The following is a 14,854-nucleotide window of genomic DNA, read 5'->3' as shown; positions in this document are numbered from 1 at the left end:
TTATTTTTAGGTAAGATGCCACCACTGGACCCTATCCCCAAGTTTTTCCTTTTTTTGTTTCTCATTTTTCTTTTTTTTTTTTTTTTAAAGATTTATTTTTATATATAAGTACACTGTAGCTGTTCTCAGAGACACACCAGAAGAGGGGCATCAGATCTCATTACAGATGGCTGTGAGCCACCATGTGGTTGCTGGGATTTGAACTCAGAACCTCTGGAAGAGCAGTCAGTGCTCTTAACCACTGAGCCATCTCTCCAGCCCCTCATTTTTCATTTTGAGACAATGGCTCACTAAGTTGCCCAGGCTGGGCTAGGGGAGTCCTCTGTAGTCTAGACTTGCCTGAAGTGCATGAGCCTTCTGAGTAGTCATACCTCAAGTCTTGGATTGTATGTATTTGTATATAAGATTCCAGGTACTTAAAAAAAAACAGTTTCCATTAACTATATTTTAACTTTGAGACAGAAACCTTGTTAAGATCCCACATTTATGAATATTTTTATGTAGTAATGTTAAAAGTATAAAAAAGGAAATTATTCTTGAATGTTTTAAAGATGTAACACTATTACTTCCTGCTGGACCCTGGACTGTTGGCATGCTTAAAAACACAACTATTGAAAAATACATCCCCAATCCATAACGAAATTAGTTTTAATAGGCAAAGAATTACTGATGAGTATAGTTGTCAAAAAATTAATTATGTCTGTCTCTCTGGGGGTTATGTTTATAGGAATGCAGCTGCTCATGGAGGCCTGAGATGTTGGACCTTCTTGGAGCTGGATTCACAGGCATTTTCAGGCTGTCTGATATAGGTGCTGGGAACTAGAGTCTTCTGAGAGAGTAGTGGTACTCTTAACCACTGAGCCATCCTGTCAGCCCCCTCCCCCACCCCTGCCCTACCCTAATAATTTTTTTTTTTGGTCCGAGCTGAGGACCGAACCCAGGGCCTTGCACTTGCAGTCAAGCGCCCACCACTGAGCTAAATCCCAACCCCCAATAAATTTTTTAATGGTAGGAATAGTTAGTGTAACACAATAGAACACTTCCTTAGAATCATAAGGGCCCAGATTCAATTCTAAACCATCACCAAAAATAGAAAAAAAACAAACAAACAACTAGCCAGAATATTATTACTTAATTCAGACATGGGCAGAGATCATACCTTTGCATTTTCAGAAGAGTTTCAATACTTTTAGAATTGATAAATAAGATATATAAGCAAAGTTGTAAGAGAAATGGCAAAATTCATTTGGAGGATAAACAGACTTTGAAATATTTAAAGTCATTCAGTCATCAACTAGTTTTTCCTTGGGGCTATGGCTTCACCTATTTACCAAAATTCAAACAGGATGCTATTTGATGATTTATTGTTGTTCTTGCAGCACCTGGGATCCAATTCAGGCCTTCTTCCACTTTTAGCAAGCACTCTACCCTAGAGCTACACCCCTAGCTATATTTGGTGAGTTGTTTTTATTCTTCCATTTCCTGGTTTCATTTACTGTACGTACTTAGTAAAATATGCTGGTGTTGCCTTTTCTCCAAGTAGTTAAAAGCTAAATAGTCTTTCTTATTAATGTCATGTATGGAGGCCAATAGACAGACAGATGGACGGATAGACAGACAAGAAAGACTGACTAGATACTGCCTCAGTGTTATGGATCTCTTGAGCCTTCTTGGTTAACACTTTTAGTCCCTAACTGGTCCCAGTGTTTTGGTTTGAGCTAGTTCCAGACTGTTGTTTTAACTGGTTAGCCAGACAGGTCCCCCAACTACATTTTCATTTGTGAAGGCTGTAAAGACTCAGGCTGATGTAAGGAAATCAAAGCTCTGTCTGGGAACACTGCTTTTTGTATTGGCTGGTCAAAATAGACTGGGGAGTGGAAGAAAGAAAACACATGGACTTAAAAAATTAGTTTCCGAGTGGCCACATTTCAAGAAAAAGATTCTTTGCTCTCTCTCATCATTTTACCACCCTGCCACACCCGGCCTCCTGCTTGCTTAGAATCAAGCTCAAGGCCTCATACAGGATTTTAGGCAAGTACTTTATACCACAACCCTATCCTACTATCGGCCTATTTAAAATATTCCTGTCAATATTAAGGTATGTATGGAAAATGGACTAGGGAGCCCCAATTCTCACTGCCAAACTATTAGATAATTCAGGAAGGGAGACTTGTTCACTTTGTGTCAATGATGACTCTACTAAGCTCCAATGGATAGTTCAAATTCAGTGGTCACACAGAAGGCCCTGGTTAAACTAAATGGCTAACATACCCCCCCTCCCCAAAATCATGAATCTGGGAAAGGAACTGATAGAGGGGAGGAGGGGAAGGATGACAGGGATAGGATCAAGATAAGGAAGGATGTTGAGGAAAAAGTAATCAGAATTCATTATGGGATTGTATGTATAGAATTGTCAAAAAGAAATGTGATAAAAGAATTATAAATGTTGCATTGAAATATAGGCTCAATACCTTTAGAATTTTTTTCTTAAAAATATCACCACACTAGTCTGCCCTAGTGGTCTAGTAATTAGAAAAATATACTGTGAAATTTAAAGGCTGCAAGTTAGAGGGTACATTATTAACATAAAGTAGAACATATATATGTTGGAGAAGATTGTGTGAGAAAGGCAGAAAATTAGGCAGAGTTTATATCCTGAAATCACCGATTGCTAGACTTGAGATTGTATTAAGCTGACAAAAAATTCAAAAGCATGTTTTCTTTTCTTTTTTAATATGGTAATCATGACAAATGAGCTTTGCTAACTCTTTTAATTTAATATTATTTTTGGCTTGCCGAACTTCTAAAAGGTTAGTAGCATTTTCATTTTCATTGGTTTTAAGGCTTTTCAATATTTCATATAATTGATTTCTTTTTGATATTTTGAGCTATTTAGTTATTCTAAAAATACTTGTGATTCTTTTGTGTCTCAAATTTTATTGTCAAATTTATCAGGACTAATTACTTGCTTACAGATTGTTATTACATTTCACATAGTGAAATACTTGCTTACAGATTGTTATTACATTTCACATAGTGGAATATTACTTTTGTAAACGTGTCCATTATATCAAATTTTGAATCCAATTAGCTACAGTGTGAGTCCAATGGGATTTGGAAGTCCAATTGCAAATATGTTTCAGATATATAAAATATTACTAAGACTTTTTGTGAAAGATTTTTTTCTTTTTTCTTTTTTTTTCGGAGCTGGGGACCGAACCCTGGACCTTGCGCTTGTTAGGCAAGCGCTCTACCACTGAGCTAAATCCCCAACCCCGTGAAGGATTTTTAAACACAGACCTATACCCCAAGATGTGTCATTCCTTCAATGCAGTCACTTTGAGTGGCTAGTATACTATTCTAATAATGTTGCTATTGCTCCAATTGCATTTAAGACTGGTATTTTTAGAACTGCCTTGAGGCCTGTATCATATTCCTTTTAATATTCTCAAGAAAGCAAATCTTCATATTTTGAATGTAGATATTTAGATATATCTGGAAGTCACTCAGAGACAAATCTGATGTGTAATCAAACTGAATGATGCCGTAATGATATCTATTTTCTTAGTGATACTTATGAAGGGAATGCCAAGAGAAAAGACAATTTCTAAAATATTTTGAGCATTGATGGTATAATTTACATCAGTATGTGACCTTCCAAGGTTACTATTTTGATGTGCCACATTCCTATGAATTTAATCATATTTCATTCACTATTTATCAACTGCTGGCCAAATCCCAGCTGTGGTTTTGAAGATGCTCTTTCTATGTGTACAGCTTCTCAGTGCCCTCACTGCCCTGTTCCCACCCCAAAGCCAGTCACAGCCTTCCCAAGTAACTGGTAGAAATTTAGAGTTAATTTGTTTTTTTTTCTCAATCCTGTATTCCATATACTTTGTGAGCCCAAATCTTCCTTCATCACCTCCCCTGTGGCTGCTGGATGGCAGAAAGCCCCCAATGCAGGGCCTGGCTCAGTTACTATTTCCCTCTGGAATTTTGATCCCTGTCTTATTCTGAATATGTATCTAGTAGTGTCCAAACCCCTGGCATTTCTCAATAACTAGACCCTTCCTATACCCCCACATGAGCTGGGGTTCCACGTCACTTGGAATATCTCTCTACATCCAGGAAATCCTGCTAGACAGAGAGGATTATTTGAGTAGCTCTTGCTATGGCTACATCAGATGCTATATTTGGAACTTCTGAATATCTTTCTTACAGCTTAGCTTAATGGTTTGTTTGTTTGTTTTTTCTCTCTCTGACTCCCTATTTGAGTCTCAGAAGCCTCCTGATCATACAACTATCAGTGGGTACTATAGTCTAGATAATAATGATGCTGTATAGCCTTTCATATTTAAGCAGCTACCAGCATTGGAACTGAATAATTGACCATCATGTTAGAAAGTTTGTAGAGTAAGTAATGTTGATGTAAGAAACAATTCCATTATGTTTGTTTCTTAAACACGTCATTGTACAATTTCTAGGCAGGATTCTAATTATATCTGCTACTGGGTGTGTTTTTTCCCTTTCACTGTCAAAGGTAGAAAATATTTCAGTAAACACTTTGCTTTCTATGTTGGCTAAATATTTAATGAACACATAATCAAAGAAGAATTTTAAAATATAAACAGAACCCTCTCTGTTTGATTTCATATGTGTCAATTATTCATTTCCTAGCACACCAGACTGTGAGAGAGGTTGCTTTGTTACCTTATATTTCAGTTTTTCTGATTTAATGAGTTTCCAATGTAATGATCTTTATCACTAATGTAGGATACATTACCATTAAAAGTGAAATTCATGTCCAAGAAAATGAAACTTTTAAAGAAATAATAATAGCTAACATAGGTTGCATATTTACTATGCAACAAGTACTAGTCCAGACTCCTTTATATGTATTAAGCTACTTAATTGTAACAATTCAAAGAGATAGACGCTACTGTTATCTCCTACTTTCCAGATAAAGAAATTTAGGTGGGGAGAATTTAAATAATTTTTCAAAGCCAAAGAGCTAAGAAGTCCATGAAGGATCAAATTCCAAACATCATGACCCCAGCCTCTTATTTTAGCCAGTGTGATATTTTGCCTCTGCATATTATAAATAGAGAAGTAGCTAACATTTTTTATACCCTTAACATCCCCAAATCAGTTATATATTCAACAAAAAAGTAAAAAAAAATATTTATAAAATAAGACTTGGAAAATACCGTCCATACAGGTCAATTTTGACAAGTGACTATATCAGGACTTTTATTACCACTCTAGGTATAATGGAAAATTTTTCATGTGTAATTAAAACAGCTAGAGAAATGTTCTCTGGGAGTGAAGTTTATAAAATGATGTTTCAAAAATATCTGTAAAATTATGGGAAAGATACCTATTTCGATTTTGCCCATTTTGGCAACAATAAGCACAACTCTCCAGTCCTTTCCAGGCTCCTCATTAAAGTCTGACACCTCCAAGATGTATTTTTTAAAGATCTTAACTGTCCTGCTGTGGATGTAACTGCAGGGATTATTTTCAAAATTGCTACTAGGATGACAGGATTCAGTATTGCTGTTATAATCATAAAAACACGTGCTTCTTTGTTCATGAATTTCACTAAAATGAGCCAATGCTCATTTCAAATGTCAGTGTAAGGCTAGGTCTCATCAGAGGTTAATTAACAGAATAAATGAAGCAAAGAGGTACACATTTACCCGAGGCAAATATATGAAATAAGTAAAGGTTATCTGGGTATATCCCTGGGGCAAAATCTTTTTTAGTTCACTAATTGGAATATACAGCAGATATGAAACATGTTAAAAAATAGTCTAAAAACTGTGTCCCCCAATACAAGTACACAGCCTCTAACAAGTTGTCCTTTTAATCAAGTCACCAAGTGGATTCTCTCTCTGCTTTTTGCAATGCTGGGAATTGAACCTGGGCCTTTGAACATGGTAGGCAAGCGTTTTATAACTGAGCCATATCTAAAGCTTTTTATTCTGGTCATTCTTACACACACTGAAAAACAAGACCCACTTAGGGAGAAACTCGTGTGTGCTGCTGAGACTGAATAAGAAGTTTTAGTAAAGGGGTTGGGGATTTAGCTCAGTGGTAGAGCGCTTGCCTAGCAAGCGCAAGGCCCTGGGTTCGGTCCCCAGCTCCAAAAAAAAAAGAAAAAAAAAAGAAAAAAGAAAGAAGTTTTAGTAAAGCAGGCTCAATGCTTGGGTTTACTCTCTTCCCTGGGTTCTGGGACTTAGCAAACTACATGTGTGCAGGAGCTTATAAGCATTTGCAAATATGACAGAGGCAGTGGAGTGACACAGTAAAAGAAAGGCTACATGAGAAAAGTAAAAAGCACGTATGATCTCCCTCCTCCTCAGAATATGGAATCAGAAAATGCAGAAGCTGAGAACATAGAAACAGGGAAGTTGGAAACAAAGAACATGGAAGCTAAAAATATGCGATTTGAGACACTGTCTTCTGCCTCGGCCCTGCAAGCACTGTCCAGTCTCCTGAATCCCGAAGAAGAGGATGATTTTGATTTTCAACAGGTGATCATATACTTAAAGATAAATTAATTGTATTAAATTAATTGTGGAACTGTATTTGAACAACTCGTTCCCATCTTGTTGTGGGAGCAGAACTGTGTCATCTGATACATGCATAGGAGGCTGGAAGGCTTATTATGCATGAGACTATAACCTCTCGTACATTTCTAGCAAGCATAATTACATTTTTTTCTACACCACCTGAACACTGAATAGGAAAATAGTTCTGTAACTATGGTAGCGGTAGCCACATTTCAAAATGTTTGTCACTTATATTTATGGTCAAAGAATGCTTGACAACTATTACAAAGAGCAGTAGCTAGGATTGTTTATGCCTAGACAATATTGCTACAAAGCAAATATTTTCAATTATGCAGTATTAATTGATCTCCCAATCCAAGTCTCTTATTTTTTTAAAAAATCTGCATATGAAAACAGAAAAATACTTCGAGCCAAATAATAGGAAAAATAGCTACTGTCTACTAATAGGGGCTTCCCAGTACATGCTTAAATAAATATATCGTGTTTGATCAGGTGATTTTCATTTGGTAACACCTGGAAAGGTAACACCTTAAAGCCTTGTGGCAGCAAGATGGCCCTCATTTAGGATAGAAGAGTTACCAATTTAAGACCACTGCTATTCTTTCCTGGATAACCAAAACAGCATTATATAATGCCCATTTCACCCTCCCCTCCATAAATAAAAATGAACTTTGTCAATTAGACTAGCCATGATGATACAAGTTCAGTGTATAATTATTCTAATATATCAGAATATTTCAATTTGTATAAAAGTGTTTTAATGAATTTACTCACTATGACCACAAATAAACCATGTTCAATGAAAGTATATATCAATTTATTTTTTCCAAATTTTTTGACGTAGTATGAAAACCAAGTATTTTATGAATGGGCCATAAACACAGTGGCCCAGGTCAATATCCACCTTCATTAGGTAAAATGGACCAGAATTAAGTAAGATATTAAATGGAAATAAAATTTGTAGGAGGGGACTACTAAGTCAGTTTGGAGTCAAGGTAAGGAGACATGAAGATTTAGAGAAAGCCTTAGTAGAGCCAAACAAAGAAAAATCAAGACATTAATAATAGCACTAAATATATATGACAAATAAGACACAGAGGAAAATGTTAGGTGCAATGTATCCATGAAGTTGGGAAAACAAGTTGATTTTGCTATCCAAGTTGAAATAGGATGCTAAATTTCCAGAACACACATCCTGGAAAAGGCGGCCTTATACTACATAGAGCATATTAAGTATCTGAAAAACAGAAGCCCTTAATATTGTTGAGCAGAACTTGCAATTGGCACTGATGCAGAGGTAAAGATCGGCCCTGGTTACAAAGCCTCTTGCCTTTAGTATTTATATCTAGGGATGGTTATTTTCATCTAGGGATATTTCCAGGAGGAAAGATGAGTGTTTATGAAAATAGAGACTATAACATCATTTTACTGAATTGCACAATTCATAATAGAAAATTACCATAATAATATATGATTGTGTATATGTGGGTTATAAGCAATTTTGAGATAATTGGTCATTCAGACATCTCTGTACAGATAGCATTAAGAGGGTATAGAATCAGAGATTCAGTACAGTGGGAGAAGAATTAATGTTCCTACTGAACTATTAAATTTTCCTGGAGGGAAAATGCCTTTCATTTTTAACATGTATTCATCCTGAGAACCAGGAAATGATTGCAAGAGTGATGTGTTTTCTAAAATGGACTCTGAAAAACAGCAAGAGAACTGTTGCACACACACTGGTTCATTTACACGATCCCTCTTCTAAATGAATTGTTAAGTCTCTGGGAGATCGGGAAGAGAGTCTGTTGTTTTTCAAACTCCTGAGGGGAATCTCAAGACTTATGGGAAATAAGATCCCACCAATCTTCAGACACCGTGACAAGGCTGTTCAAAATCTCTTCAGTATTACAAAGTGGCATGAATTGGAATGACCAATTTCTTTGATAATTGGCTGAGGGTGCATGGTACAGGATTAAATGATGTCCTTATAGAAACAATTACCAGGTGATATTTTAAAATTTCACTCTATCTTCTCACTTGAAATTTTATTTTTAATCAGTTCTTTTCATTAAGTTCATAAATTGGAACTCCCCTCCGCTCTCATATGCTCATCCGATCATAACTGTCCATGAAGAGCATATCAATTTTTGCTAAAATGTTCACGGTTTCATTTCTACTGATTTAAATTTTCTGTGGAAAGAGACACTGCAAAATAAGAGGCCCTTATGTTCCAAGAACCGCTTTGCTCTGATTGACTATTAGTATTCTGGTGATTAATAATTTAATAAAAGTACCACACATTCATGTGACCTCGGTGATTAAACACAGAGAAAGAAAGGTCCAGAATACTATTGGGATTTTCACATAAAAATATCGGTAGTTTCTTAACTCCTCACACAAAGCTTTTAAATCTCCATTTGAAAAACAGTAGTAACCATCTCTCACACTGTAGAGAGATTACCTATTATTTTGTGATTTATAACTGTTGGAATAGTTTAGCATCATAAAGACCCAGGTGAGCTGCTGGGACAAATATTAACTCTTCTCACCCAAACAAGACTTTGCAACTTCTGTGCATGTCTGAAGTCCTGGGTGATGAGGGAAAGAACTAAAAAGGGGGACAGGTAGAGGTGGTACTTTGCCAGGCTCCAAGGAAATAGGGCTATTTTGACTGTCAGTAATAAGTACTTCAGAGTCTGATGTTAGAATGAACAATTAGGAAGAAATTGAGTTGTCTTGAAATAGCAAAGAATCCCTGAAAGAAGCCAGTGAAGTGATGGGGTAAATATGTGTCGCACTGACTTGGAAAGAGTGAAGATTGTTCTGTAAGGGTATGCACACTAAAAAATTTTAATAAAAAGATAGCAAAAATAAGCATGTGGCCATATGAAAACAGAAGTGGTTTGGCATTCACCTGACACTATGATGTGGGAGTTACTGCATTAGGAAGTGTGGGAAAGAGATATATTTCATTCCCAAAGTAGGAAGAGATAAAAAGTTACTGGGACTTTTTTTTTTTTATTAACTTGAATATTTCTTATATACACTTGAAAGTGTTATTCCTTTCCGGTTTCAGGCAAACATCCCCCTCCCCTTCCCTTCTTATGGGTGTTCCCTCCCCCTCCCCCATTGCCGCCCTCCCCCAACAGTCTAGTTCACTGGGGTTCAGTATTAGCAGGACCCAGGGCTTCCTTCCACTGGTGCTCTTACTAGGATATTCATTGCTACCTATGAGGTCAGAGTCCAGGGTCAGTCCATGTATAGTCTTTAGGTAGTGGCTTAGTCCCTGAAGCTCTGGTTGCTTGGCATTGTTGTACATATGGGGTCTCGAGCCCCTTCAAGCTCTTCCAGTTCTTTTCTGATTCCTTCAACGGGGTCCTATTCTCAGTTCAGTGGTTTGTTGCTGACATTCGCCTCTGTATTTGCTGTATTCTGCTGTGTCTCTCAGGAGCGATCTATACTTCTGCACTTCTTTGCTTCATCCATCTTATCTAATTGGGTGGCTGTATATATATGGGCCACATGTGGGGCAGACTCTGAATGGGTGTTCCTTCAGTCTCTGTTTTAATCTTTGCCTCTCTCTTCCCTGCCAAGGGTATTCTTGTTCCCCTTTTAAAGAAGGAGTGAAGCATTCACATTTTGATCATCCGTCTTGAGTTTCATTTGTTCTAGGCATCTAGGGTAATTCAGGCATTTGGGCTATTAGCCACTTATCAATGAGTGCATACCATGTATGTCTTTCTGTGATTGGGTTAGCTCACTCAGGATGATATTTTCCAGTTCCAACCATTTGTCTACAAATTTCATAAACTCGTTTTTTATAGCTGAGTAATATTCCATTGTGTAGATGTACCACATTTTCTGTATCCATTCCTCTGTTGAAGGGCATCAGGGTTCTTCCCAGCTTCTGGCTATTATAAATAAGGCTGCGATGAACATAGTGGAGCACGTGTCTTTTTTATATGTTGGGGCATCTTTTGGGTATATGCCCAAGAGAGGTATAGCTGGATCCTCAGGCAGTTTAATGTCCAATTTTCTGAGGAACCTCCAGACTGATTTCCAGAATGGTTGTACCAGTCTGCAATCCCACCAACAATGGAGGAGTGTTCCTCTTTCTCCACATCCTCGCCAGCATTTGCTGTCACCTGAGTTTTTGATCTTAGCCATTCTCACTGGTGTGAGGTGAAATCTCAGGGTTGTTTTGATTTGCATTTCCCTGATGACTAAAGATGTTGAACATTTCTTTAGGTGTTTCTCAGCCATTCGGCATTCCTCAGCTGTGAATTCTTTGTTTAGCTCTGAACCCCATTTTTAATAGGGTTATTTGTCTCCCTGCGGTCTAACTTTTGAGTTCTTTGTATATTTTGGATATAAGGCCTCTATCTGTTGTAGGATTGGTAAAGATCTTTCCCAATCTGTTGGTTGCCATTTTGTCCTAACCACAGTGTCCTTTTTGCCTTACAGAAGCTTTGCAGTTTTATGAGATCCCATTTGTCGATTCTTGATCTTAGAGCATAAGCCATTGGTGTTTTGTTCAGAAATTTTTCCAGTGCCCATGTGTTCCAGATGCTTCCCTAGTTTTTTCTTCTATTAGTTTGAGTGTGTCTGGTTTGATGTGGAGGTCCTTGATCCACTTGGACTTAAGCTTTGTACAGGGTGATAAGCATGGATCGATCTGCATTCTTCTACATGTTGACCTCCAGTTGAACCAGCACCATTTGCTGAAAATGCTATCTTTTTTCCATTGGATGGATTTGGCTCCTTTGTCAAAAATCAAGTGACCATAGGTGTGTGGGTTCATTTCTGGGTCTTCAATTCTGTTCCATTGGTCTATCTGTCTGTCTCTGTACCAATAGTATGCAGTTTTTTTATCACTATTGCTCTGTAATACTGTAATACTGCTTGAGTTCAAGGATAGTGTTTCCACCTGAAGTCCTTTTATTGTTGAGGATAGTTTTAGCTATCCTGGGTTTTTGTTATTCCAGATGAATTTGCAAATTGTTCTGTCTAACTCTTTGAAGAATTGGATTGGTATTTTGATGGGGATTGCATTGAATCTGTAGGATCGCTTTTTGGTAAAATGGCCATTTTTACTATATTAATCCTGCCAATCCATGAGCATGGGAGATCTTTCCACCTTCTGAGGTCTTCTTCAATTTCTTTCTTCAGTGTCTTGAAGTGTCTTATTGTACAGATCTTTTACTTGCTTGGTTAAAGTCACACCGAGGTACTTTATATTATTTGGGTCTATTATGAAGGGTGTCATTTCCCTAATTTCTTTCTCGGCTTGTTTCTCTTTTGTGTAGAGGAAGGCTACTGATTTATTTGAGTTAATTTTATACCCAGCCACTTTGCTGAAGTTGTTTATCAGCTTTAGTAGTTCTCTGGTGGAATATTTGGGATCACTTAAATATACTATCATATCATCTGCAAATAGTGATATTTTGACTTCTTCTTTTCCAATCTGTATCCCCTTGACCTCCTTTTGTTGTCTTATTGCTCTGGCCAGAACTTCAAGAACTATATTGAATAAGTAGGGAGAGAGTGGGCAGCCTTGCTAGTCCCTGATTTTAGTGGGATTGCTTCAAGTTTCTCTCCATTTAGTTTAATGTTAGCCACTGGTTTGCTGTATATGGCTTTTACTATGTTTAGGTATGGACCTTGGATTCCTATTCTTTCCAGGACTTTTATCATGAAGGGGTGTTGAATTTTGTCAAATGCTTTCTCAGCATCTAATGAAATGATCATGTGGTTTTGTTTTTTCAGTTTGTTTATATAATGGATCACGTTGATGGTTTTCTTTATATTAAACCATCCCTGCATGCCTGGGATGAAGCCTACTTGATCATGGTGGATGATTGTTTTGATGTGCTCTTGGATTCGGTTTGCCAGAATTTTGTTGAGTATTTTTGCGCCGATGTTCATAAGGGAAATTGGTCTGAAGTTCTCTTTCTTTGTTGGGTCTTTGTGTGGTTTAGGTATAAGAGTAATTGTGGCTTCAGAAGGAATTCGGTAGTGCTCCATCTGTTTCAATTTTGTGGAATAGTTTGGATAATATTGGTATGAGGTCTTCTATGAAGGTCTGATAGAATTCTGCACTAAACCCGTCTGGACCTGGGCTCTTTTTGGTTGGGAGACCTTTAATGACTGCTTCTATTTCCTTAGGAGTTATGGGGTTGTTTAACTGGTTTATCTGTTCCTGATTTAACTTTGGTACTGGTATCTGTCTAGGAAATTGTCCATTTCTGTAGATTTTCAAGTTTTTGTTGAATATAGGCTTTATAGTAAGATCTGATGATTTTTTGAATTTCTGAATCTGTAGTTATGTCTCCCTTTTCATTTCTGATTTTGTTAATTTGGACACACTCTCTGTGTCCTCTCGTTAGTCTGGCTAGGGGTTTATCTATCTTGTTGATTTTCTCAAAGAACCAACTTTTGGTTCTGTTGATTCTTTCTATGGTCCTTTTTGTTTCTACTTGGTTGATTTCAGCTCTGAGTTTGATTATTTCCTGCCTTCTCCTCCTGGGTGTATTTTTTTTTTTGTTCTAGAGCTTTTAGGTGTGCTGTCAAGCTGCTGACATATGCTCTTTCCTGTTTCTTTCTGCAGGCACTCAGCGCTATGAGTTTTCCGCTTAGCACAGCTTTCATTGTGTCCCATAAGTTTGGGTATGTTGTACCTTCATTTTCATTAAATTCTAAAAAGTTTTTAATTTCTTTCTTTATTTCTTCCTTGACCAGGTTATCATTTAGTAGAGCATTGTTCAATTTCAAGCATATGTGGGCATTCTTCCCTTTATTGTTATTGAAGACCAGCTTTTAGGCGTAGTGGTCCGATAGCACTATGGGATTATTTCTATCTTTCTGTACCTGTTGAGGCCGTTTTGACCAATTATATGGTCAATTTTGGAGAAAGTACCATGAGGAGCTGAGAAGAAGGTATATCCTTTGCTTTAGGTTAGAACGTTCTATAAATATCATTAAGTCCATTTGGCTCATGACTTCTCTTAGTCTGTCTACGTCTCTGTTTAATTTCTGTTTCCATGATTCTGTCCATTGATGAGAGGGGTGTTGAAATCCTACTATTATTGTGTGAGGTGCCATGTGTGTTTTGAGCTTTAGTAAGGTTTCTTTTATGTATGTAGGTGCCCTTGTATTTGGGGCATAGATATTTAGGATTGAGAGTTCATCTTGGTGGATTTTTCCTTTGATGAATATAAAGTGTCCTTCCTTATCTTTTTTGATGACTTTTAGTTGGAAATTGATTTTATTTGATATTAGAATGGCTACTCCAGCTTGCTTCTTCTGACCATTTGCTTGGAAAGTTGTTTCCCAGCTTTCACTCTGAGGTAGTGTCTGTCTTTGTCTCTGAGGTGTGTTTCCTGTAGGCAGCAGAATGCAGGGTCCTCGTTGCGTATCCAGTTTGTTAATCTATGTCTTTTTATTGGGGAGTTGAGGCCATTGATGTTGAGAGATATTAAGGAATAGTGATTATTGCTTCCTGTTATATTCATATTTGGATGTGAGGTTGTGTTTGTGTGCTTTTCTTCTCTTTGTTTTGTTGCCAAGACGATTAGTTTCTTGCCTCTTCTTAGGTATAGCTTGCCTCCTTATGTTGGGCTTTACCATTTATTATCCTTTGTAGTGCTGGATTTGTAGAAAAGATATTGTGTAAATTTGGTTTTGTCATGGAATATCTTGGTTTCTCCATCTATGTTAATTGAGAGTTTTGCAGGATACAGTAGCCTGGGCTGGCATTTGTGTTCTCTTAGGGTCTGTATGACATCAGTCCAGGATCTTCTGGCCTTCATAGTTTCTGGCAGAAGTCTGGTGTGATTCTGATAGGTCTGCCTTTATATGTTACTTGACCTTTTTCCTTACTGCTTTTAATATTCTTTCTTTATTTTTGTGCGTTTACTGTTTTGAGTATTATGTGACGGAGGTGTTTCTTTTCTGGTCCAATCTATTTGGAGTTCTGTAGGCTTCTTGTATGCCTATGGTATCTCTTTTTAGGTTAGGGAAATTTTTTTCTATGATTTTGTTGGAAAATATTTACTGGTCCTTTGAGCTGGGAGTCTTCACTCTCTTCTATACCTATTATCCTTAGGTTTGATCTTCTCATTGAGTCCTGGATTTCTGTATGTTTTGGACCAGTAGCTTTTCCGCTTTACATTATCTTTGACAGTTGAGTCAATGATTTTATGGAATCTTCTGCTCTGAGATCTCTCTTCCATCTCTTGTATTCTGTTGGTGAAGCTTGTATCTACAGCTCCTTGTCT

At 37.2% G+C, this 14,854-nt stretch overlaps 2 protein-coding genes across 2 annotated transcripts in view; both read left to right on the top strand.

Moving 5' to 3' along the window:
* Positions 1-14,854, top strand: part of LOC116888646 (collagen alpha-5(IV) chain-like) — a 760,537-nt gene that overhangs the window by 473,569 nt on the left and 272,114 nt on the right. The window lies entirely within an intron of this gene.
* The window catches only part of Dnaaf6 (dynein axonemal assembly factor 6), a 51,997-nt gene that overhangs the window by 1,507 nt on the left and 35,636 nt on the right, over positions 1-14,854 (top strand). Inside the window, 2 exon segments of the mRNA XM_032889934.1 lie at positions 1,380-1,456; positions 6,366-6,536. Coding sequence (XP_032745825.1) covers positions 6,369-6,536 — 168 coding nt within the window. The 5' untranslated portion in view covers positions 1,380-1,456; positions 6,366-6,368.

The sequence above is a fragment of the Rattus rattus genome, chromosome X (assembly GCF_011064425.1).
Source record: "Rattus rattus isolate New Zealand chromosome X, Rrattus_CSIRO_v1, whole genome shotgun sequence".
NCBI lineage: Eukaryota > Metazoa > Chordata > Mammalia > Rodentia > Muridae > Rattus > Rattus rattus.
This window is presented reverse-complemented; position numbering and strand designations above follow the sequence as displayed.